The 24895-nt window shown below is 37.0% G+C and overlaps 1 protein-coding gene across 12 annotated transcripts in view; it reads right to left on the reverse strand.

The window, feature by feature from the left end:
- Positions 1 to 594: 594 nt before the first annotated feature.
- Positions 595 to 24895, reverse strand: part of FER (FER tyrosine kinase) — a 461529-nt gene continuing 437228 nt past the window's right edge. For all 12 annotated transcript variants that reach the window (XM_087429943.1, XM_087429938.1, XM_087429940.1 and 9 more), the window contains 3 exons: positions 16673 to 16827; positions 5999 to 6121; positions 595 to 4814 (listed from right to left, as the gene is read on the reverse strand). In XM_087429943.1, coding sequence (XP_087286069.1) covers positions 4672 to 4814; positions 5999 to 6121; positions 16673 to 16827 — 421 coding nt within the window. In that variant the 3' untranslated portion in view covers positions 595 to 4671. The remainder of the gene's footprint in view (positions 4815 to 5998; positions 6122 to 16672; positions 16828 to 24895) is intronic.

Here is a 24895-nt window from a genome sequence, read left to right on the forward strand (position 1 = left end):
TAATTATTCCACACTCTCTGTGGGGCTCCATCATCCTGCCTTAGAATAACTGGTTCTTCCCTCCTTTGTCTTTGTAGATGCTTGCCCAGCTCATTAACAGACATACTGAAGCCTATGCTCATTACTGCTCTGTGGTTTAAAGTGACTAGGAATTTAGTACAGCAGGATTTTTCTACCACCCAAGAATCTCAGTCCTTATTAGGCAGCTAAGTGAGTCTTAATGTCTACACTCAACAATTCAAAATTTAATCTTTGAATCAGTATGAGGCAGTAGGATGGTTTTCAAGGGGTAATAAATATTTCCTTAAATTATGACTAAGATATATAGTTTATACACCTTCTGTATTATAGCATTATTTTTTAAAGGAGAATTTTATGGGACTCTAAGACTGTCGATTACCTCCTTCAAGCAGGTAATCTCGGTACAAGAAATCTTGACTTTTTAAATCAGAGTATTTTCTTTTGCAGAAATTAATATGTAGTTCTGGATTGTCCCAAATAATATAGTATTCAAACTTGATATGAAGCTAATCAAAACAGAGAAAAATAAATAAAATTAAAATATTAAAAAAATTTCTGGTATATATAAGCAAATCAGAGTAATAAAAGAGGTAACACTTTATTTTAATGGCAAACTTTCACGCTAACTTAATAGTATAATGGAAATGTAATATAAACTCATTTCATATAAAATCTTTGCTCCCATTTAATTAACATATTAAAACATAAAGAAAACGTCTTTTTCAATTGTCTGCCCCTTTGTTGTTCTGTATATTTTGCGTTATTCTCTGTTTTGTGTGGGGGCTCTGACCTCCTAAATACAACAGCCAGTCTTTCCATGACTGAGAACAGAGCTTATGGACAGTCAATTCTGTTGAAGAAACATCTAACATCAATGGTGTGATCAAGGGAGTGTATGTAAAAAGAAGAGGCCTGAGGCAAACAACCTCTTTTCAGAAAGTATCAATTAATCTCACTTCGAAGGACACACGGCCACAAAATAGTGTATCCAGAGTAAACTAAGTAAGGTTTTCAGGTACTCTTAAAAGATCTGATGACTCACAAGAATGAATTAGAAAGCAGAGTGACTGAGATATCTCTGAAGGACAGCGACATATGATCCAGACATGTATTTTTGCATTCTCATATTTATGTTTACCTCACTACAAGGTCCTCAGTGTGTGGCATATATTATAATTAAACAGTTTCTTCTTGACACACCAGTGTTGTGAAGCCATAGTTATTTTAGTGGTATTAGCCAAACTTTACACAAAACCATATGGCAAACTAAAACATGAGTATAACATAGACAAGAAAACCATATCATGGTTTAAAGGAAATTAAGACTATTTCAATGACTAAACATTTTTTTTTTTTTAAATAACCCTCAAATGAAAAACAATTGTGAAATGTGCACTGCACAATAACTAGTACAATTAGGCTCATGTTCTATATTGATCTGTGGTAAGATGTCTCAATAATGTATTTGTGATAAAACGGTGAATTGTGGATGAAGAACTTTATTGCCTATATTAAATTTGGGAGATAAAAGAGAAATGATAACATGAGACCTTTCACTGGGGACCCAGAGGCAGGATGGGCTATTGAAATAAAGCCTCTGATTTTGAAAGTTTAAACAAAACTTGTTAATCCTTTATTATTATTTTCCTGGAAAAGAAAGGATATATTGGCTTTAGGAAGTAACCTTAGATTACATGGAATACAAAATTAATTTTAGGTTTCACATATTGGTAATAAACATTAATTTGACATTAAAAGATTTCCTTCCTTGAAAAATGATGAATTACCTAAATATTTCTCATAAAGACTCCTTGCTGATTCAAGATAGAAAAATGCAGGTGAGAGTTAGACTGCCTGGGCTTACCTGCCCCCTACTCCATATTCATACATTTAAGGAATTATGACAGGAACTGTATTGGAGTGATATATGCACCTCCTGGAAAATCCATTAACAACACAAAGATTTGTGACCTGGCTTAATTACATTCAGACCAGTAGCAATTTTGGTTACAACTGTTTTCTTACTAAACAAGCCATAGAATTTTGTATATTTCTGAAGCTTTCTTTCCTACATTAACTTGCAAATTCAGAACAGTATTTATATGTATGCTTTTTGGGTATGGATTAACCTCCTAAAGTACATAATTCCAATAATTATCAGTGACAGAAGGGATGAATAAATTATGCTTCAAGCACAACAAAATTAACAGTAAAAATGGTTTGCATTAGTTTTTCTTAATGCATGTGCCTATATTAAATTTAACATTCTATACAACTGATATGATCCTGAAAGACTCCCAGTGACTTATTAATCCTGAACTATACAATTGCCTGCTTTGGGAGAAAAAATAAAACTGAATTTAAATGCTGCAGATGTCACGATGTTTTGAAAAGCTTCTTTAATTTAAGCACAGAGTTTTGATGTGAATTGCAAATTCTAACAGCCTGGATGAGTGAAATACCAATGCATGTTCATTCTTTACACCAGAATGAAAAGATTAAGCTTCAGGTCTTGTTCACAAAATTAAAGCCAAAACCATCATTTTCTCTCCATGCTGAGAGCTTAGCATTGAGGCTGCCAAGTGATGGGAGGCTGTTTTCTTTAAACAAAGAATATGTCGGAGAGATTCACTTGGAGATACTGATGAAGGGTGGAAATGTCCCCTTCTTATTCTTACTTTTGCAGGCTGGCAAGTGCCTGAAGACGCCAGAACTTAATCTTAATTCACGAGTCTGTGCTTTGATTTATCACAGTATATGCCATCAAAAGAAGGTTCCATTTATTTATATTTGACAGAAGGGAAACAATGCTGATTAAAAAATAGTTGCTTTGTATATTGCAGTATATTTTTGAGGGCAAGTTTATTATGCTTTCATTTCAGTCTGGATGTAATGCTCATTAAATGTGCACAAAACTTGCAAGGGGATTGAAATGATAGACACAAGCCATTTTTCTGTCAGTATTATCCTCTATACTCTTTAAAGTACTGGGTGTGAGTCCTATGCAATGATATTCATAGGCAGCAAACAGTTGGAGAGGGCAGGAGGAATTTTCTATACTATAAACTCTTCCAATGAACGTAGACCAAATAATCACTAAGATGCTATTTATCTGGACACAGGCCTGAGCACTTAATAAAAGCTCCCAAGCCCCATTTACCCCTGAGCATGACCATCTCTTACAAACATATTTATCCTGAGAGGCAACTATATATAGAACACGGGGTAAGTTCCCTGGATGCAGCTAAGATTCAGCTCAACAGAATCCTAGTTTTAACTCTGTGTTATGTATTATCCATATGAAACATCTCCAGAACTGTACTCACATACCTGTCAGCAAATGACAGGGATTTCCAGGCAGCAGTATAAGGGTAAATGAAGGGAAGAGAGGAAATAGGAGGGCTGTCCCTGTGTCCTTCTCCTCAATAATGCTCATTTGACTTCTCAACTGTTTACTCCATTCACACCTGCCTTGCATCTTGGTAGTGAGAGAGAGAGAGAGAGAGTGTGTGTGTGCGCGCGCGCGCGGGCGCGCACGCACACGTGCACTTGTGTACGTACACATGTGAATGTGTTTATGAACTAGGATCATGACATTCTGACAGCTCTGAAAAGTGGTACAAATGAAGAGCATTAAATTCTGCGATGTCTTTCTCTGAAGGGAAAGTATTTAACCAAAAGTATGCTGTTATTTCTGTGGACTTGTGCTTTGCAGTTTCTCTAAAAAAAAATTTGTTGCCATTAAGAAGGCTCTCTCTGTGAACTCCTGAAAACATTTCTTAAAACCTTTCTCGTGAATTCAGACCATGAAATAAAACGGGAGTGTGTGTGTAAAGGCATAACTCTGATGAGAAGGCAGATTTTATATTTTCTGTTTCTTCTCTTCTCTGATCACTACTCTGGCTGCTCCTTTCTCCAGACCACTCCCCTGTTCAAACTGACTTCCTGCGGTCACAGCTCTCTAAAACATCCTTTAAAAGCTGCTGCCTCAACTCTAAGGGTGTGCTCTCTGAGGACATTTCACGCATCATTTTCTGATGCCCGGACAAAGGAGGAGGGAAATGACAGACTTACTAATAATAAAGGAATGTGATGATTCTTACACTGTGCTTATTTCTGGCAAGAAAGAAAAGAAAAACTCTAGGAGGTCCAAATAATTCCCAAAATAAAATGATGTTTACAAATGTAATCTTGCCTTGGCAGAGCAGAAAGCCAACCGTGGTTGGAATGTGTCCTGCCAATACGGCATTACCAATGCAGCATATAGCACCAACTGAGTGGGGTCTGCGGCATGGGACAGCAGCCCAGGAACTGTGCCTGAAGTAGAAAACCTCTGAGAAACGTGAATGGTCCCGGTGTGAAAAAGAGAGCTGTGTCATCTCTCATTTAGAGCCTGTGCTTTTCTATGTACAACAGCCTGAAATGGTAGGATTGCTGTGGTGAGCTAATCAAGCCCTTGGTAGGACTGTCTGTTTCTTGAATGCACTTGTCTTTGACTTTTTTTAAATGGCACATATTTAAAAAAACAGTTAATAAAAACAATAACCTTAGAAGACTGTTGCAGGTAACGTGGTATGAACTCATTGTTAACGAGAAGAACGAGATCATCAGCTGCAGGACCGAGTCCTGAAGGCTGTTGTACTTCTGTCACTATGTGACTTTCCTCTTGATGACAGCAAGCTCTTTCTGCAGTTCACTGAACTTGGGGCGGTTTTCAGGTTTATAATCCCAACATTTCATCATAATTTTAAAAATGTCCTCTGGACAATGCTGAGGGGCTGACATTCGGTATCCTGAAGACCCAAGAGAAGAACAGAGAATTTAGAATGGAGATAAGATACAAATGTTCACACAGGGCATTATGCAGTTTATAAATTTTGGTATCTTATGTTGTAGGTGTAACAGGAACAAAAAATCCATTTCAGGGCAATCTGATTTTTTTTCCCTACAAGTGATACAGAATTCAATATTACAGAGCCAAAGAATTACCTTCTAGTTCAAATAACTCATTTTTTTGGTTTGTTATAAAGTCTGATGTAAGATACATCACATACAAATGCATATTTTAGTTGCTCTAAGTATTTGCTTTTAGAATTTGCTTTTAGATGCTGTGGGCAGAGTTTTAAAAATCATCTCTACAACTCAGGTTTTTGAAGATGAGGAGAGGATGAGGATTTTATAAACACTAATTCAAAAGCGAAATAAAAGTGAATATGAGTTATATTTCTTTGCAGCCTGAGAAGATTCTTATCTTTAATTCAAAGTTGTCTGGCGGTGTCCCAGGAGCGAGCTGGGTAGTGTGTAAGTGCCCTTGCATTTGCCTCAGGAAGTAAGATATCTGTGAGAGGTAGAAGAAGGTACGAAGGAGCTAGAAATTCATCTTCCTACACCCATGCCCCTCTTGAGGGGCCTGATGCTGGGGCATTGCCACTTTTTCAAAAGCATTCTTTCTGTTGAAAGCGGTGGGCTATGCAAGTGCGTGCTAGGCTGTCACCACCACCTTCTTATTCCAATCTCTGGTCTGGGAACACCACTGGGTGTCTTCAGAAGTGTTACAAAATTCTCAAAAACTTCTTGCTGAAGTCTAACTACATTTCAATTTGCAGTAATATTAATGGTGTTTATTTGGTATAGAATAAAAGACAGGAGATTGAGGAACACTACCCTATTACCCTTGAAGATATTGAATGGCACAACCTTGACGATGTCATGCCAGGCAGGGGAAGTGGAAGGAAAGCATATAGCTCTGTATTTTTAAAGTGTTAGAATCTTTTAGTTTTCTTTTGTTTGTCGGTTTTTCTTGTATAAGAGTCACACCATCCATGGGGTTCAAAAGCAGATTTATCAACGCCTCTGCTCTCTATTTACATTCCCAACCACTATGTACCTTCCTCCTCCCAGGAAAGCCGCAGACACAGCATCAGCCCTGCCCCTGGAGGCTGGATGTGAACACTACCACCCCGCGTCTTTGGCTCACCTCTCTCCACTTGTTCCCGTGCTTGCTGATTTGTCATTCCAGGGTATGGGCAGACCCCTAAGCTAAAGGTCTCCCAGAGGAGGATGCCAAAGCTCCACACGTCACTCTCAGAACTGTATCTTCCTGGAGGTGAACAAAACCATAACCAGGTCAGTGGATAAGTAGGTGAGCATTTCTGGTTATGTCTGTCTGTCAGTCACATTAACATAGTTAAACTTACCAAAGGAACTCAATAACTAGTAATCTTATTCTCTTCACTAGTTTTACTTTCCAGGACTAGTAATATTACTAATTAAATGAACAGTGTTCAGGCTGCTAGTTTTACCAAATCAGCTCCCAAATCACTTTCCCCCACCACAAATGAATTTTCAGCCAGCACGCAAGCTTACTTTCCCTGTGGTATCTAAATGAGATGAGTGGTTTATATAAAAAAGAAATAAATTTGTACACATCCATGCCTAGGAAATTAAATAAGTTGGATTTCTGCAAATTTGTCTTCTGCCTGCATCATTTTCTTTCCACTAAAATTACAAACAAACTTAAAGCAATAAGGAAAGTTTCTTAACTTCAATTTTTTATTCATTACTGTTTACAGATATTCTCACATGCTTTAAGGTCTCATTTTCTCCACTGCTAGTTTCATTTACGGAAAGTACATTTTTCTGTGTGTTTTGAATAGAGTAGAAATTAACATAGCTGGCTGATAAAAACAACTTCTTTAAATTACATGGTGCCTTGTTTTGTCAAAATATCTTGGTGCACCTGTTTTAGTGAGCTACGTAAGCTAAGCTCTCAGGATTTTTGTTTGGTTTTGGTAGTCTTTTGGAGAAGCACAGAGAGAAAAGCCAACACAAGATACCTTCTGGAGATGCATGTGAAACTAAGGAGGGGAAGCAGAAAACTCCTTTCCAATCTCCAAGAGGCTAAGAATTTCAAAAACTTTCCCAACATATTTGTATTTTTATTTAAATTTTACATGTAGGGCATATACTGTCATAACTAAACTCCATTTGCTGTGGTGCTAAAGGTTTCTTAAATGATTTCATTTCTATTCCCCTTGTAGCTTCCTGCCTTAACTCTCCCATTCCAGGATTTATAAATGCTCCTCTTCTAAAAATGTCTTGTTACTTTAAAGATGGCCTATTCTCTTTCTTGAAAAAAGGAAAATGAGAATGAGAGTATGCCTGCACTATGGTAACTGCTCTGACGTCAGAGTTTGGAGTGCACTTACTGATTATCATCTCCAGCTGTGTGAATTAGCTTCCCTCTGAGTAGACAGTAATTATGGACATTCACTCTGCTGTTTGGTAGGAAGATGAGTTTTCTTGTCTGCGTATCAACTCTTTTTATGTTTGGCACCCAATAATTTAATACTTTTCATGAAAGTCATTCAATGGCTACAAGTTAAGGCTCATTAATTCTTTAAGAAAGTACAAGGTATACAGAGTCTAACATCTTCTTTGTAAGATAATATCTGGGCAGAGATCAAGAAAGAAAGGCATGTTGTATATAAACCAAGCTCACACTGCAGAAGTGAAAGCTTATAACCTAACTTTACAATCTTGACCTTGGAACCTGGCTTCACTTGATAATTTTTATTTTTTAATTTATTTTTTATTTACTTTTATTTTATTGAGGTATAATTCACATATAACATTATATTAGTTTCAGAAGTACAACATGGTGATTCGATATTTGTATATATTGCGAAATGATCACCATAATGTCTAGTTAACATCCATCACCACACATAGTTATAAATCTATTTTTCTTGTGATGAGAACTTGTCAGATTTACTCTCATAGCAACTTTCAAATATGCAATACAGTATTATTAACTATAATCACCATGCCGTACATAACATCCCCAGGACTTATTTATTTTATAACTGGAAGTTTGTACCTTTGACCTTCTTTACCCATTTTGTCAACCTCTACCTCTGGCAACTACCAATCTGTTCTCTGTACCTATGAGCTTTTTTTAGGTTTTACATACAAGAGAGATCATATGGTATTTGTCTTTCTCTGTCTGACTTATTTCACTTAGCATAATTCCCTCAAGGTCCATCCATATTGTTGCAATGGCCAGATTTCATTCTTTTTTTATGGCTGAATAGTATGCCATTGTACACATTATGTGTGTAATATTCTATATGTACACACACACACATATATGTGAATATATATGTATATAAACTACAATTTCTTTATCCATTCATCCATTGATGGACACTCAGATTGTTTCCATATTTTGGCTATTGTAAATAATGCTGCAATGAACATGGGGGTAAATATATCTCTTCAAGATAATGATTTCATTTCCTTCAGATATATACCCAGAAATGGAATTGCTGGATCATATGGTAGTTCTATTTTTAATTTTTTGAGGCACCTCCATACTGTTTTCCACAGTGGCTGAAGCAATTTACATTCCTACCAACAGTACACCAGGGTTTCCTTTCTCCATATCTTCACCAACACTTGTTTTTTATCTTTTTGATAACAGCTATTCTAACAGGTGTGAGGTCATATCTCATTGTAATTTTGATTGGAATTTTCCTGATGATTAATAATGTTGAGCATCTTTTCATGTAACTGTTGCCCATCTGTATGTCTTCTTTGGAAAAATGTCTATTCAGATCCTTTGCCCATTTTTTAATTGAATTGTTTATTTTTTTTGCTATTGAGTTGTATGAGTTCTTCATATATTTTGGATATTAACCCCTTATTAGATATACGATTTACAAATATTTTCTGCCATTCAGTAGGTTACCTTTTCATTTTATTGAAGGTTTCCTTTGCTGTATAGAAGCTTTTTAATTTTATGTACAGTCAGGTGTTGCTTAATGACAGGAATATATTCTGAGAAATGCGTCATTAGGCGATTTCGTCATTGTATGAACATCATAGAGTGTACTTACACAAACCTAGATGGTATAGCCTACTACACAGCTAGGTTATATGGTACTAATCTTATGGTACTACCATCGTATATGCAGTCCATTGCTGACAGAAATGTCATTATGCAGCACCAGACTGTAGTCTTACTTTATTTTTGCTTTTGTTGCCTTTGCTTTTGGTATCAAGTCCAAAAAATCATCTCTAAGACTGATGTCAAGGAGATTACTGCCTCTCTTTTCTTCTAGGAGTTTTATGGTTTTAGGTCTTACGTTCAAGCCTTTAATCCATTTTGAGTTAATTTTTGTGTATGATATAAGATAATGGTCCAGTTTCATTCTTTTGCATGTGGCTGTCCAGTTTTCCCAATACCATTTAGTGAAGAGAATTTGTATTCTGCTTCTTTTGGATGGAATGTCGTGTATTTATCTTAAGTCCATCCAGTCTAACGTATCATTTAAGGTCAATGTTTCCTTATTGATTTTCTATCTGAATGATCTATCCATTGATGAAAGTGCAGTATTAAAATCCCCTACTGTTATTATATTGCTGTCTACTTTTCCCTGTAGGTCTATTAATATTTGCTTTGTATATTTAGGGTCTCCTATGTTGGGTGCATAAATATTTACAAACGTTATATCCTCTTGTTGGATTGACCCTTTACCATTACGTGATGTCCTTCTTTGTTTCTGATTATATCTTCGTTTTAAAGTTTATTTTGTCTGATAGAAGTATAGCTACCCTAGCTTTCTTTTGGTTTCCATTTGCATGAAATGTCTTTTTGCATCTCTTTACTTTCAGTCTGTGTGTGTCCTTATATTTGAAGTGAGTCTTTTGTAGGCAGCATACAGTTGGGTTTTTTTTTTTAAATCCATTCAACACTCTATGTCTTTTGATCGAAGAATTTAGTCCATTTACATTTAAAGTAATTACTGATAGGTATGTACATATTGCCATTTTGTTAATTGTTTTCTGACTCTTTTGTAGTTCCTCTCTATTCCTTTATTCTTCTCTTGCTCTCTTCCTCTGTGACTTGATGACTTTCTCTAATGATATGCTTAGATTCCTTTCTCTGTCTTTTGTGTATGTACTATAGGTTTTTGCCTTGTAGTTACCATGAGGCTTATGTATAACAATTTATATTTGTAAAAGTCTATTTTAAGTTGACAACAACTTAAGTTTGAACTAATTCTAAAGCTCTACATTATTATTCTCCACCCCCCCATGCTGTTTTTGATGTGAAATTTTACATCTTTTTATCTTGTGCATCCCTTAACTAACTGTTGTAGAAATTTTTACTATGTTTGTCTTTTAACTTTCATACAAGCTTTATAAGTTATTAATCACTGCCTCTAATATATATTTACCTTTACCAGTGAGATTTCAACTTTCATGTTTTCTTGTTCCCAACTAGCATTCTTTCTTTTCAGCTGAAGAAGTACCTTTAACATTTCTTGTAAGGCCAGTTTAGTGGTGATGAATTCCTTTAGCTTTGCTTGTCTGGAAAACTCTTTCTCTCTCTTCCAATTCTGAATCATAACTTTGCTAGTTAGAGTATTCTTGGTTGGAAGTTCTTTTTCTTTCAGCACTTGGTTTTTTTTTTTAAAGATTTTTATTTATTTATTTTTCCCCCCAAAGCCCCAGTAGATAGTTGTGTGTCATAGCTGCACATCCTTCTAGTTGCTGTATGTGGGATGCGGCCTCAGCATGGCCGGAGAAGCAGTGCGTCAGTGTGAGCCCGGGATCCGAACCCGGGTCGCCAGCAGTGGAGCGCGCTCACTTAACCACCAAGCCACGGGGCCGGCCCATGCACTTTGAATATAGTGTGCTAACACCTTCTAGACTGCAAGTTTTTGTTGAAAAATCTGCTAATAGTATTATGGGAGTTCCCTTGTATGTAACAAGTTATTTTTCTTTTGCTGCTTTTAATATTCTCTCCATGTCCTTAACTTTTGATATTTTAATTATTGGTTTGGGTCTATTTAGGTTCCACTTATTTGGAACTCTCTAGGCTTCCTGGATCTAGATGCCTGTTTCCTTTCCAGGTTAGGGAAATTTTCTGCCCTTTTCTCTTCTGTCTGTCTTCTGGGACCCCTATATTGTGAATGTTAGTCCACTTGATATTTTAACATAAGTCCTTTAAACTATCTTCACTTTTTAAAATTCTTTTTTCTTTTTGCTGCTCTGATTGGGTAAGTACCACTGCCCTGTTTTCGAGTTCACTGATCCTTTCTTCTGCTTCATCTAGTCTGTTGTGGAACCCTTCTAGTGTATTTTTCAGCTCAGTTATTGCATTCTTTAGCTCTGTGACTTCTATCTGGTACTTTCCTATGTTTTCTATCTCTTTGTTGAAGTTTTCACTGTGTTCATCCATTCTTTTCCTGAGTTCAGTGAGCATCATTATGACTATTACTTGGAACTTTTTATCAGGTAATAACTTATCTCTGTTTCATTAAGTTTTTTTCCTGAAGTTTTATCTTGTTCTTTCATTTGGAACATATTCTCCTGCTTCTTCATGTTTCTTGACTCTCTGTATTGGTTTCTATGCATTAGAGGAAACAGTCCCCTCTCCCAGTCTTGAAGGAGTTGCCTTGTGTAGGAGATGAACCTTGTCACTCAACCCTGCCCTAGCTCTTGGTTGTCTTTCAAACCTTTGTGATTGAGCACACAGCCTATTTTATTTTTAATGGCTTTTGGTAGTTAAGAGCTATTAAAGCCATTAAAGGTGTGCCAGCACCTGTCAGTATCCCAAAGGGGAGAGTCTTGGTCAGCACCTAGATTACAGGTTGATTGGAAGCCAGACCCTCAGGCAACAACTTTTAAAGTTGCAAATATGTACAGTCCTGTGAGATTGTAAGTGTAAGCCCTGCTGACCACGAGAGCCAGGTGATCTGGAGGTGTTCCCTGGGCAGCAGTTCCAAAAACTGGGACTCCAGACGAGTGTATAATTTCCTTTCTGGGAGATATCAGTGAGCTGTAGCAAGGCAGAGGGTGAGAACAAAGATGACTTCCGCTGGCGTATGTTCTTTGAGAGGAACTCTGTAGACCCCTAGACATGTGCTGAACCTGAAGCCTGACCTTCAGGCCCAAGTTCCAAGACAGGCAAATAGGTCTCTTTCAGTTTGCTGTCTATTCAGTACCCTGGGGGTGGTAGCTAAGAACTGTCTCTGACTGTTACAGTCCTGTGGGACCCAGGAATACAAGGCACGTTTGCCACCAGAGGCAGGCAATCAAGGGCTATCCCCTGGGCAGCAGCCACAAAAACCGGGGCACCAGATATGTGTATAAGCTCCCTTTTGGGAAATATTGGCACCCACTAGCCTCCATCCCTGGACGGCATCCCGGCAGGCCCTCAGATGTCTGTTAAATTAAATGCTTGCTCCTCAGGCTGATGCTTTAAGATTAGCAAATAAATCCCTTTCACATAAAGTCTGGGAGCCTCTCCATTGGCTGTTTCTGTGCTGGCCCCTAGGGTGAGTCCGAGTGCACGAGCCCTTTAAGAGCCATTTCTCAGTTTCCCTGTTGTATTCCAAAGCTAGATGTTTTGAGGGCTCATGTCTCAGGTGCAGGTCTTAAAAGCTGGGGTGCCCAATGTGGGGTTCAAACCCTTCATTTCTCAGTGAGAACCTCCACGTTTTCAGTTCCCTCCTGATTGTGGGTTGCCACACCGGGGGTTGAGTTTATGGTGAGATTGTGTCTCAGCCTCTCCTACTGCTTTGATGTAGTTTTTTTTCTTGTTTGCCCGATGAGTAGAAGTTGCTCAGCTAGTTTTTAGGGTTTTTTTTTTTTAGAGGGAATTGTTCCATATGTAGCTACAGATTTGGTGTGCCAGTGGGAAGAAGTGAGTTCAGGAAGTTCCTATGTTGCCGTCTTGAACTGGAACCTTGTTGAATAACTTTAATGGGCTAAGAGTAACTTATAATTGTATAGCATTTTGCTATTTTTCCATCTCTCATTCAATCCTCACAATACCCTTGCAGAGAAAAAGTACTATCATTCTCATCTTGCAAATTAGAAAATGTAGGTGTACAGAAGCAGACGGCTTGCCAAGTTCATGCAACTATTGACATAACTGGTTGGAAAACCTAGTCCTGATGAGTGATCCAGGACTCTTTTCACTATAAATCCTACCTCCCTCGCATTTTGGAGCACTTAATTACATCACACTAATTAAATTAGAGGATGCATCGGCCCAAATTCCCAGGTGACAGATGAAAAAGTTTCTTTTAATATGATAAGTAGATTATTTTATTTCTTAGTTGGAGATCAGTGTCCTATTTGCCCCCAAAAACACAGTACCTTTGGTGACAGCTGTGCTGAGGATGGTGGCAATACATGCTGAAGAGGCTAGCAAGTATGCTATCATTTTGTGTTTAAAAAAAGGAGGAGGAGATATATACCAATAAATGGCTGAGAAGAATATAAGAATATGATAAGAGTATTTGCCTCTAGGAAGGGGAATTATGTGGCTAGAGGCAGGCATGGGAGAGGGGCTTACATTTCATTGTAGGCCCTCTACTATTGCTTGATTTTTAAAAAACCAAGTATATGTACTATCTTTTAAAAATTAAACAACATTAATGACAAAACAATGATGCAAATAAGTTTAATTCTATGTCCCTAAGCCAAAGTTTCAGAGAAGTTCCTTAGACTTCATGTTTTTTCCACCTACCTTGACCCCACACTTCTTGGAGACTTGGGCAGTATTTTACCTACTCTGAGGCAAGAGTGATGAAAAGTCCCTCTGAGGGAGAATGAGGCAGAATCTTACCACCAATCATAAAACAATATTTTCATAAAACATGAAAAAAGTATAATGAGAAATAGGACTTTCATAAGATACTTATATTTTCTTTTTGTTAAAAAAAAATGCTAGGGGCCCTGGCTCAGTGGTGTAGTGGTTGGCTCCGCTTTGGTGGCCTGGGATTCGTTAGTTCGGATCCTGGGTGTGGACCTACGCACTGCTCATCAAGCCATGCTGTGGCAGTGTCCCACGTGCAAAGTGGAGGAAGACGGAAACAGATGTTAGCTCAGGGCCAATCTTCCTCAGCAAAAAGAGGAGGATTGGCAATGGACGTTAGCTCATGGCCAATCTTCCTCACCAAAAAAAAAAAAATGCTAGGATTTAGAGCCAATCTTCAGTAATTTTAGTCTGTGAGAACTAAAACAACTTCTCAGGGTTGCTATGAGACTTGTAGACTCTCAGGAACTCCATCAGTACATCGGGTAATAAATACTCAAAACTTCTTTCTCAGCTACTGTTAAAATCTCTCCCTCTTTGTCATCTAAATTGTTCTGCATTTTATAAAGTTAAGACTGCCAAAAAATGTCCCTTACTGCCACTCAAAGATCTTCATACCTGTATTTATTACTTAAAATGCTTTAGGTCTGGCTCTTAGTGATATCTGGAATTAGAATTTTAATTTGTAAATACTTTAGTCACCTTGAAATTCAACCAAAATACTCTTTGATTAAAAGCCAGAATTTTACTTCACATAATTGCTTAACAGTAAGAAGACTTTTTTTTCTCTTTTGCTGAGGAAGATTGGCCCTGAGCTAACATCTGCGCCCATCTTCCTCTATCTTGTATGTGGGACACTGCCATAGCATGGCTTGATGAGCAGTGCGTAGGTCTGTGCCCAGGATTCGAACCTGCAAACCCCAGGCCACTGAAGTAGAGCACGTGAACTTAACCATTGTGCCACCAGGTCGGCCCCTGAGAGGACTTTTAAAGGCAATATAATGAAGAGAATCTGGCAAACAGGGTTAAAGACAAATTCTAGAGAGCTGGATTTTACTGGTAAGCCTTTAGGGTCCCCCAAGTCCAGGTCCAGCTCCCTTATAGGGATGCTGTAAGAATCAGTAAGAAGGTGCTTAACAATGTTCTTTCATCTAAAGAAAACCTCTCTGTAAATACAAGGGTTACAAGCCTAACTTTTATCCTGTGATTGTTCTCCTTAGGAATATAGCCTTAGAGTAATAATGATAACCACCCCAGAGAAGAATCACTATGGAAAACAGCAGGGCTGCTGTTTCCTCTAGATTCTGAGGAATAGCGGAATCAGTTTGGGATCACTAGAAAACTCATAAAAGCTTCTCTTGCTAGCACTTGGAAATACAAACTAAGGGTGAGGATTAGTATCTGTGGAGCGTTAAGTTTAAAAATGTCATTTTTGGGAACTAGAACAGCTTAGTCAATTTCTCATAATGACAACTGCCTACTCTTATATAATCCATTGTATTGTTGGTATGCAAAATACAAACCAGATTCTGGTGCCTGGATCTGCCCCAACTAACTTCCAAACCAATTACATTCCAAAGCTTTATCTGGAAAACATTTGGTGGTTCCTCAAAAAGTTGAACATAGAATTACCATATGACTCCTAATGTATACCCAGAATAATTGAAAACAGGTACTCAAGCAAATCCTTGTACACAAATGTTTATAGCAGCACTATTCACAATAGCCAAGAGGTGAAAACCGCTCAAATATACATCAGTGGGTGAATGGATTAACAAGTTGTGGTAAAAACATAAAATGTAATATTATTCAGCCATAAAATGGAATGAAGTACTGATACATACTACAACATGGATGAACCTCAAAAACATTATGCTAAGTGAAAGAAGCCACACACAAAAGGTCACATATTGTATGGTTCCATTTATATGAAATATGCAGAATAGGTATATCCATAACAACAAAAAGCAGATATGTGGTTGCCAGTGGCTGGGGGGAGGGAGGAATGGGGAGTAACTTCTTAATGGGTATAGGGTTTTATTTTGGAGTGATGAAAATGTTTTGGAACTAGATAGAGATAGTAGTTGCACAACATTATGAATTGTACTAAATGCCACTGAACTGTTGACTTTAAAATGGTTAATTTTATGTTACATGAATTTTACCTCAAAACAAAAGCTTTATGTCTTTAATTTAGGCATTAAGTTAAGGCATTTATAAATGCTTTATTAATTTTTCATGATGAAGTAATTTTTCATTTTAAAGAAACAAAGAATAATTTTATGATATTTTTATTCAAAACATACTACATCCATTCACCAACCCATGGCTCATATGTTGCTTCCCTTAATGAAAATGTGATTTCTAATTTCACTTAAAGCACAATCTTTTTTTTTTATTCTTGAGCTGTTACCCATCTTGTTATGGCCCATTTCATCCCAATCACAGATAATGCAAGCTGTATTTATTTCCAATTACAATGACACATAAGAATTCAAGTGAAAAATATCCCTGCTGTTTTAAAATGTCAGTCTCATCTCTCTCTTCCCACAAGATTTATACAAGTTCCAGAGATGCTAAGAAACCATGTTGATTTTCAGAGTGACAGACTACAGAATAGATTGACTTAATATTTTAGGATCCTAACAGATGAGATTATTGGACCAATTATAAGATATTCAAAAGAAATGGTCCAGAGCCACAGCAACACTTTTACTGTGTATAATTTCACTATCAAAATATTCATATTTTTGGATAAAAACACAAACTCTCTTAGATGCATAGTCATATTTAACAGGCTTGTGAGTGTATCCATCTTTTAAATCTAGTAATCTTACATATAGAAATCTGATCAATAAAGTCAATGAAGTAAGTTCGTGCTCATGTTTAAGTGCAAACTACGAACATTTACACATTTGTGCTGATCCTCAAATCATTCTAACTTGGACTCTGCTCTACCCTATAACTTTGCGTGTGAATGTTTTGTGCTAATGGAGTCCATTTTTACCACCAAAAAGAAATAGAGTCTATTCTTACCATAATTAAGAGCTTCTGGTGCTGTCCATTTAATGGGAATCTGCTTTAAGCCAGAAGATGAATACACTCCACCATCCTCTTGACGAGACATTCCAAAGTCACTGATTTTTAGAACATTATTTTCACCTACCAGGCAGTTTCTTGCAGCAAGATCCCTAGGTTACAATAAGACATAGAAAACACCTATTAAAACAAATTGAAAGCCGCTGTCACGCTTATGACTTCCACACTTTGCATTTTTACATTTGCAATGTATTCATAATAAGGTTAAGAATGCTTGTGATTTACCAGTCTTTCCCATCTTTTCTGTCACAGGTAAAAATCATCCATGAGAACATTTGCATATGCAACAGGCCACATGCTAATTTTCTATGCACCACATATATTTCCATTTAAATAGATAAACGCTGATTCTAGGGTTAAGAGAAAATCACAAAGGAGAGGCTAAGCAAACTTGGCATTATTTCTCCTTGACTGGCTTTCCTAGAGCAGCACTGTCCAACAGAACTTTCTGTGATGATGGAATGTTCTCTATCTGTACTGTCCAACAGGTAGCCATTAGCCACGTGTGACTATTGAACACTTGCAATATGGCCAGTGTGATTGAAAAACTGTACTTTTTATTGTATCTACTTTTAGTTAATTAAATCTAAATAGCTGCAAGTCACTAGTAGCTACTGAGTGGCCTCTGGCAGTGGAGCCTTAGAGCTTCCCACAGGCTAGAGAATAGCTGAGGGGCCAGAGAGGCTGGCAACTCTTTTTCTATTGTGTCTGGGACAGGCAAAACTCTATATAATGATTTGGCCCTGCTTCTCTCTCCCACCTCAACTTGTTCCACTCTGTCTATAATTTTCTATATTCCAGCTATACTGGGCTTCTCTTTGTCCCCAAAGGCAGGACAAGTCCCCTAAACTCAGCAGGCTTATTTCCACTGTAGGGCCTTTGCACTTAGTGTTCCTTTTGTCTGGAGTGCTCTCCTTTGAGACCTTTGCATAGCTGGCTCCTCTTCCTTCATCCTTAGTTCAAATGTCCTCTCCTCAGAGAAGTCTCTCCTGACCACCCTTATCTGATAGTGAACAAAATAGCCCAAGTTCCTACTCTAATTCGAGTGGAGAAGACATTCAATAATCAAATTCATATATGTACATATAAGTGTTTATATATATGCACGTATGTACAAAGAGAAAGTGTGTGTGTGTATATATACACACACCCACACATACACATGCAGAAAATCAGATAATGTGTCACATGGTGCTGAGTGTTAAGAAGAAAAAAAGCTGTATAAAGGGAAAAAGTTTTATAAGCGGAAATCCTATTTTAGATAGGCTGTTGGGGAAGATCTCTTTGATACTGTGATATTTGATCACAAGCCTGAAGGAAGTTAAGGAGCAAGCCATGGGGATATCTAGGAGAACAGCATTCAAGATAGAAGGAAGAGTAGATACAAAGGCTCTGAAATTGGTACATCCTTGGGGTATTCAAGGAACATCAACATTCCACTCCACCAGTGTAGGTGGAGTGGAATGAGTGAGGGAGAGAATAGTAGATTTAATCAGAGAGTTAGGCCGGAACAAGTGATGTACGGCCTTTTAATAGTAAGCTACTTGGATTTTATTCAGTGAGCTGGGAGGTAACCGGAGAGTTCTGCACACAGAATGACCCGATCTGACTTATGTTTTGAGGACTGTACGCTACTAAGTGGAGAATGGACTGGCAGAACCAGAGAGACCAGTGAGGAGACTATTTTAGAAGTCTAGGGGAGGCGATGATAGCCCGCACTAAGAGGAAAGTGATGGAGTTAGTCAGAAGTTGTCAGATTCAGAATATATTTTAAAAGTATAATCAATAGGATTTGCTGGTAGATTGAATGTAGAGTAGGAGAGAAAAGGAGTCAAGGATGACCCCAAGATACTTTGGCCTAAGCAACTGGAAGAATGGAGCTGACATTTATTGAAATGGGGAAGTCCAGGGGGAAGACCAGATTCACAGAGTGTAGCAGAGACAGCTAGTTGCTTCCCAATGTCCATTATCCTCTTTTTTAGTAAAAGAATCTCAATTTTAGTGGAATATAGTGCCAGCCAGCTAAAAACTGCTATCCTTCCCAACCTTATCAACAGTTGACTGGTGATGACAGTATTTCCTAAGGGTGTTAACCTTGGAATTGCTGAATGCAATTAATGATCAGAGAAGTAATATTTTTATATTCCTGTAGAAGACTTGGGTGGTAGTACCTAAAGACATTCAGAAAGGAATGTGAAATTTTCTGCTTTACTAATTTGCTAAGATTGACTTTATTCATTAGATCAAGTTTCACAGTGGAGAGCCTTAGAAGAAGCCCAAGGTTAAAATTAAATCTGACTCACTTCCCAGTCTTTAGATGTAGCATGATCACCCACTGGAAGAGTGACGGACCCTGGTTTCTTGCTGGACAAAATGAGTGACAGTGAAATGCTGGTTCATTTATCTACTTACATTCATCTGTAGGAAGGAACTATATACTGGCTCAGGACTCCAAGTCCTACTTATGGCATAGCTGGCCAGAATAAATCCTAGCTCTGCCACTTATCATTTGTGTGGCCTTGGCATATTAAGCTTCATTTTACTCATCTAAAAAAATAAAACCTACCAGGGGTTAAATGAGCTAATGTTTGTAAAGTGCTAGCATATAATATGTGGCTCAAAATAAGTCTTAAGTAAGCTATCATCATCTGTATTGTTATTTCTACCATTTATGTATTACTACTACCACCACTACCACTACCACCACCACCACCACCACTACTACAAGAGGCCCTAGAACAGCATGGATAAGTCACTTCTCAAAATAAGTTTCTAAGAGTATGTCATGATCACAAAGGAAAAGGGCCTGGCACCAGGAAACTCATGGCTACAAAGAGGTAGCTTTGTAAAACATACTTCCAAAGATGGAGCTGAAATTATTATTTACATATTGAAAATTTCATAATTAAAGTTACACAGAATTAGCTGAATGTTCATGGTTTCCACATTATTCTTTTGAATTACCAGTAGAACAAAAATCTTAAGGTCTTCATCTCTGCTGAGATTGGGTTCATTTGTCTTTGGAGATAATGAATTTTTCTACATGGTAGGCATATGAATTTTTCAGTAGGCTATTTCCTTTCTGTTACTTTTCTGTGCCCAAAGCAAGATCCAGAAGGGTATTTGTGCTTGTTGACTGTTGACCAATAATTAGACTGTATGTTATTTTTTGGAGTTAGATTTAGGGACTCCCCTTCCTTCACTTTCTATCCTCCTCTCTCAGGATGAGAGGGAAAAACACTGTTTAACACCTTCCTGAAAGAGTTATTAAATCTATTGTTATTAAATGAATAAAAGTGATCTGTTGGAGGAATTTTTGAGAGATTCTGGATATATCTGACTCAGGGAGATCCATCAATTTAATTAATATTACATATATTTAAAAAATTTTTTTTGAAGAGGACAAGCAATATAGTTATTGCTTAAGTTCTGGATCCAGACTATCTGTTTTCAAACTCTACCTTCTGAGGTTGCCATTCTGGCATGGCAATGTAAACCCATAATCCATGCCTCCTGCTGATTATAACTAAAATCTCTAGGCAAAATACCAAAATAACTCCCTGAAGATTCCTCAAAGTAAAGAAACACAGGTGGATTCTAGAGGACAGCAATAACTTACAATGGCAACTGCATGGGAATGAATTTCCTGTTTTGTAGTTTTTTCCCTCATTTCTCTTGCAGCTTCCCCCGAATGTGGGCTCCAGGTATAGAGTAATATAAGGGAGGAAGCAGCAGTGCCTGAAACTCCAATAGAGCCAGGGAGTGTGGGGAAAGGGCTAGAGAAGAGCATCATCTGGTTCCATGTTTGAACCTGCACAAGTCTCAGCCTAAGCCCTGAGATACACATATGAGGGGCAGACCTAAACCTGCTCAGAGAACTGAACTCACATTTAAACCATGTCTCAAGGTAACCCCTGAATGATACACACAGGATGGTCCCACACACAGGCTTGAAGAGTTAACTGTGATTTGAATCACTGCAAGATAGAATTTGTGGTCTGAACCTGACTGGGTTGATTGCCTGCTAAAACAATACATCAACAGTCTCCAGAGGAACATAACAGGAACTTAGAACCTACACAATATAATATTCACAATATCAAGGGCACAATTCAAAATTGCTGAACATACAAAAAAGAAAAATGTGATCAATTCTAAAGGGAAAAGCAATCAACAAATGCCAACATCATGATAATCACATATAAAGCGGCTATTCTAAATATACTTCATGAAATAAAGGGAAACACACTTGAAATGAATGAAAAAGCAGATTTTCTCAGTAGGGGGGAAAAAAAAACTAAAAAAAATTACAGAAATGTTAAAACTTAAAAACAAAATAAAATATCTGAACTAAAAAAAAAATCACTGCGAAGGCTCAATAGCATACTGGTGATGACACAGGAAAGAGTCAGTACGCTTGAAGATAAACCATATAAAATATCCAAGCTGAAGAACACAAAGAAAGGAAAATAGGAAAATGTGAACAGAGCCTCAGGGGCCTGTAGAATATAAAAAGATCACAAATACATATTATTGGAGTCCCAGGAGTAGAGGCACAAGAGACTGGGGAAGAAAATCTGTTTGAAGAAATAATGACTCAAAAATTCCCAAATTTAGTTGAAAGAAATAAATCTACATATTCATGAATCTTTGTGAACTCCAAACAGGATAAAAATCAAAGGAAAAAACACCTACACATATCATAATCAAGCTGACGAAATCCAAGGAAAAGAAAAAGTCTTAAAAGCAGATAGAGAAAATGACACATTATATACAGAGAATAATGATTAGAATAATCACAGATTTCTCAAAAGAAATGATGGGGGACAGAAGGCAGTGGAATAACATCTTTCTTTTGCTAAGATAGCAATTCTTCCCAAATTGATCTACAGATTTAATGTACTCCCAATCAAAATTCTGGCAGATGTCTCTGTCAACTCAGAATTCTACAGTCAGCAAAAATATCCTAGAGGCATAAAGGCAGAATAAAGACATTGTCAGATGAAGGAAAACTAAGAGAATTCATTGGCAGCAGACCAACTCTATTAGAAATGCTATAAGTAATATTTCAGGCTGAAGGGAAATGATACCAGAAAGAACTCTGACACATCAGGATAGAAGGAAGCACAAGAATGGTAAATATCTGGGTAAATACAAAACACTATGTTTTCCCCCTCAAGTTCTTTAAAATATGACTGAATATTGAAAACAAATATAGCATTATCTGGTCACATTTTCAATGTATGTAAATATTATACATATGACAACTACCATATAAAGGTTGGGTGTAGGCAAAGGAACCCATATGGTTCCAAATTTTCTACATTTTACATGAAGTGGTGCAATATTAACTCTAAATAATCTGTGGAAGGTTAGGCAAATGTATTGCAATCTATAGACCAACCACTAAAAATAATGATGTAAAGAGATATAGCCAAAAAGCCAAGAGATAAAATAAAATGGAACACTAAAAATATTCAAACACCAGAGAGTCAAAGTATCAAATATTTAAAATATCAGTATCAAGAATGAAAAATGGTTATTACTACTGATTCTACAGATATTGAAAGCATAATCATAAGACACTATTAAAAATGTCATGCCAACAAATTTCACAGCTTAGATGAAATGGATATACTTCTTGAAAATATAAATTAGCAAAATTGACACAAGAAGATACAGAAAATCTGAATAGTTCTATAACTACTAACAAATATAAATGTGGTATCAAAAATCTTCCTAAAAAGAAAACTCCAACTCAAATGGTTTCATTAGTAAGTTCTATAAAACATTCAAGGAAGAAATAACAATAATATTATGCAAACTTTTAAAAAAAATAGAGGACAGTAACTGCCTAACTCATTTTATGAGGCCAGTAGAACTCTAATACAAAATGTGACAAAGACATTATCAAGGAAATTACAGAAGAATACCCTTATGAAGACAGAGCCAAGTATTTTTAACAAAATATTAGCAAATCAAATCCAATAATACATAAAAAAGATAACATATCATGACTAAGAATGGTTTACCCTAGGGGCTGGCCTGGTGGCATAGCGGTTAAGTTCATGTGTTCTGCTTTGGTGGCCCAGAGTTTGCTGGTTTAGATCCTGGGTGTGGACCTACTCACTGCTCATCAAACCATGCTGAGGCAGCATCCCACATAGAAGAGATACAACTCTACAACTATGATATACAAATATGTACTGGGGCTTTGGGGAGAAAAAAGTAAAAGAGGAAGATTGTCAACAGATGTTAGCACAGGGCCAACCTTCCTCAAACAAAAAAAAAATAAAAAGTAGTTCTTTAAATGTTTAAAAAAAAAAAAAGAATGGTTTACCTTAGTAATGCAAGGTTGGTTTAACATTTGAAAATTAATCAATGTAATTCACTAGATTAACAGAATATGGGGAAAAAAACATAACCATATGAATATTCCAACTGATGCAGAAAAACATTTGACAACATTCACTATCTATTAATGATAAAATGCCCAGCTAACTAGAAATATTAAGGAACGTCCTCAACCTAACAAAGGGTATCTATAGAAAGTTCAATCACTAAGATTATATTTAATGGAGAAAGACAATATTGCTTTCCCCTGAGATCAAGGCAAGGACACCCACTTTCTTGTATTCAAAAGAGCCTCTGTTCTTGAGGTCCTAGTCTTTGAAATAAGACATGAAAGAAAAAGTCAAAAAAAAAAAGGCACAAAAAAGAGAAAGGAAGTAAAACTACCTCTATTTGCACTATTTGCAGATGATATGATTTTTTTTACATAGAAAATCACATGCAATTTATATAACAAGAATTAGAACAAATAAATGAATTTAGCAAGTTTGCAAGACAATAGGTTAATACAAAAAAGTATTCTTGCATGCTAGCAGCAAACAATTGGAAAACAAACTCTATTTCCAGTAATGCCAGTAAAACAAATACCTGAAAATAAGTCTAGCAAAACACAACCAAGTCCTTTACACTTAAAACTGCAAAACTTGAGCCAGCCCTGATGGCCTAGTGGTTAACGTTTGGGGGCACTCTGCTTTGGGGGCCCAGATTCGGTTCCCTGGCACAAAACCATACCGCTCACCTGTCAGTAGCCATGCTGTGGTGGCGGCTCACGTAGAAGAACTAGAAGGACCTACAAGAAGAATATACAACTATGTAGGGGCTTTAGGGTAGAAAAAAAAAAGAAAAAAAAAACTACAAAACTTGACTGATAAAAAATAACAAATAAATGGAAAGATATTCCAAGCTCATGAAGTAGAAGACTCAATATTAAGATGGCCATTCTTCCCAAATTAATCTATAGATTTAATGCACTCCCAATCATTATTCTAGCAGATGTCTTTGTAAAATCAGACAACCTGAATTTAAAATGGATATGGAAACGCAAAGGCTCTAGAATAATCAAAACAATTTTAAGAAAGAAGTACAAAGTTGAAGCACTTAACCTGATTTTAAATCTTACTATAAAGCTATTGTTATCAATACAATTCAGTAAAGGTGAAAAGATATTAGAACACAATAGAGGGTCCAGAAATAGATCCACAAATGTGTAGTCAACTGATTTTTGACAGAGGTATAAGGGTGCCACAGTGTGCACCTCCCAATCCCAATCAGGGGGCTGCTGACTCCTTCTTGGGGCCAAATGGTTCTCTTGGTCAGAATGAGCTTTTATTACTGCAGCATTTTAGTCATTTACGGGATTTCAGTGTTAGTACTTTCCTGAGGATAACATCTCTGCTTTATGACTACATATATTTCTGTTGTCATAGCTATCGTCACTGCACCACCAGTTTAGAGGTTTGTCTTCTGAAATGAGGATTACTATTCTGTGAGGGACCAATCGAAAACTGATTTAGAGATACCTTCAATTCAATGTACATAACATTTCAATAACATTTATAGAAAACTCTTCTTTCTTTGGGTTGCATTAAGTTCAAGTAAATGGCAAGAGTATCTTTTTGGCATAATCTATGAATCAAAATAAGACCTAGGCCTTCAGGCAAGAAACATGCACTGCATACTCACTGTTTGCCTGCTATTCTAATAAGCACTAAAGGGGACAGGAAAACCAGATAAGATCTCCGGGCTGAGAAGCTGACAATCTAATCTGAGAGATAAGGCAGACATAACACCTCTCCCTCTTTTCTCTCC

Source organism: Ceratotherium simum, chromosome 4 (genome assembly GCF_057802395.1).
Source record: "Ceratotherium simum simum isolate JZ-2026a chromosome 4, ASM5780239v1, whole genome shotgun sequence".
NCBI classification, from domain to species: domain Eukaryota; kingdom Metazoa; phylum Chordata; class Mammalia; order Perissodactyla; family Rhinocerotidae; genus Ceratotherium; species Ceratotherium simum.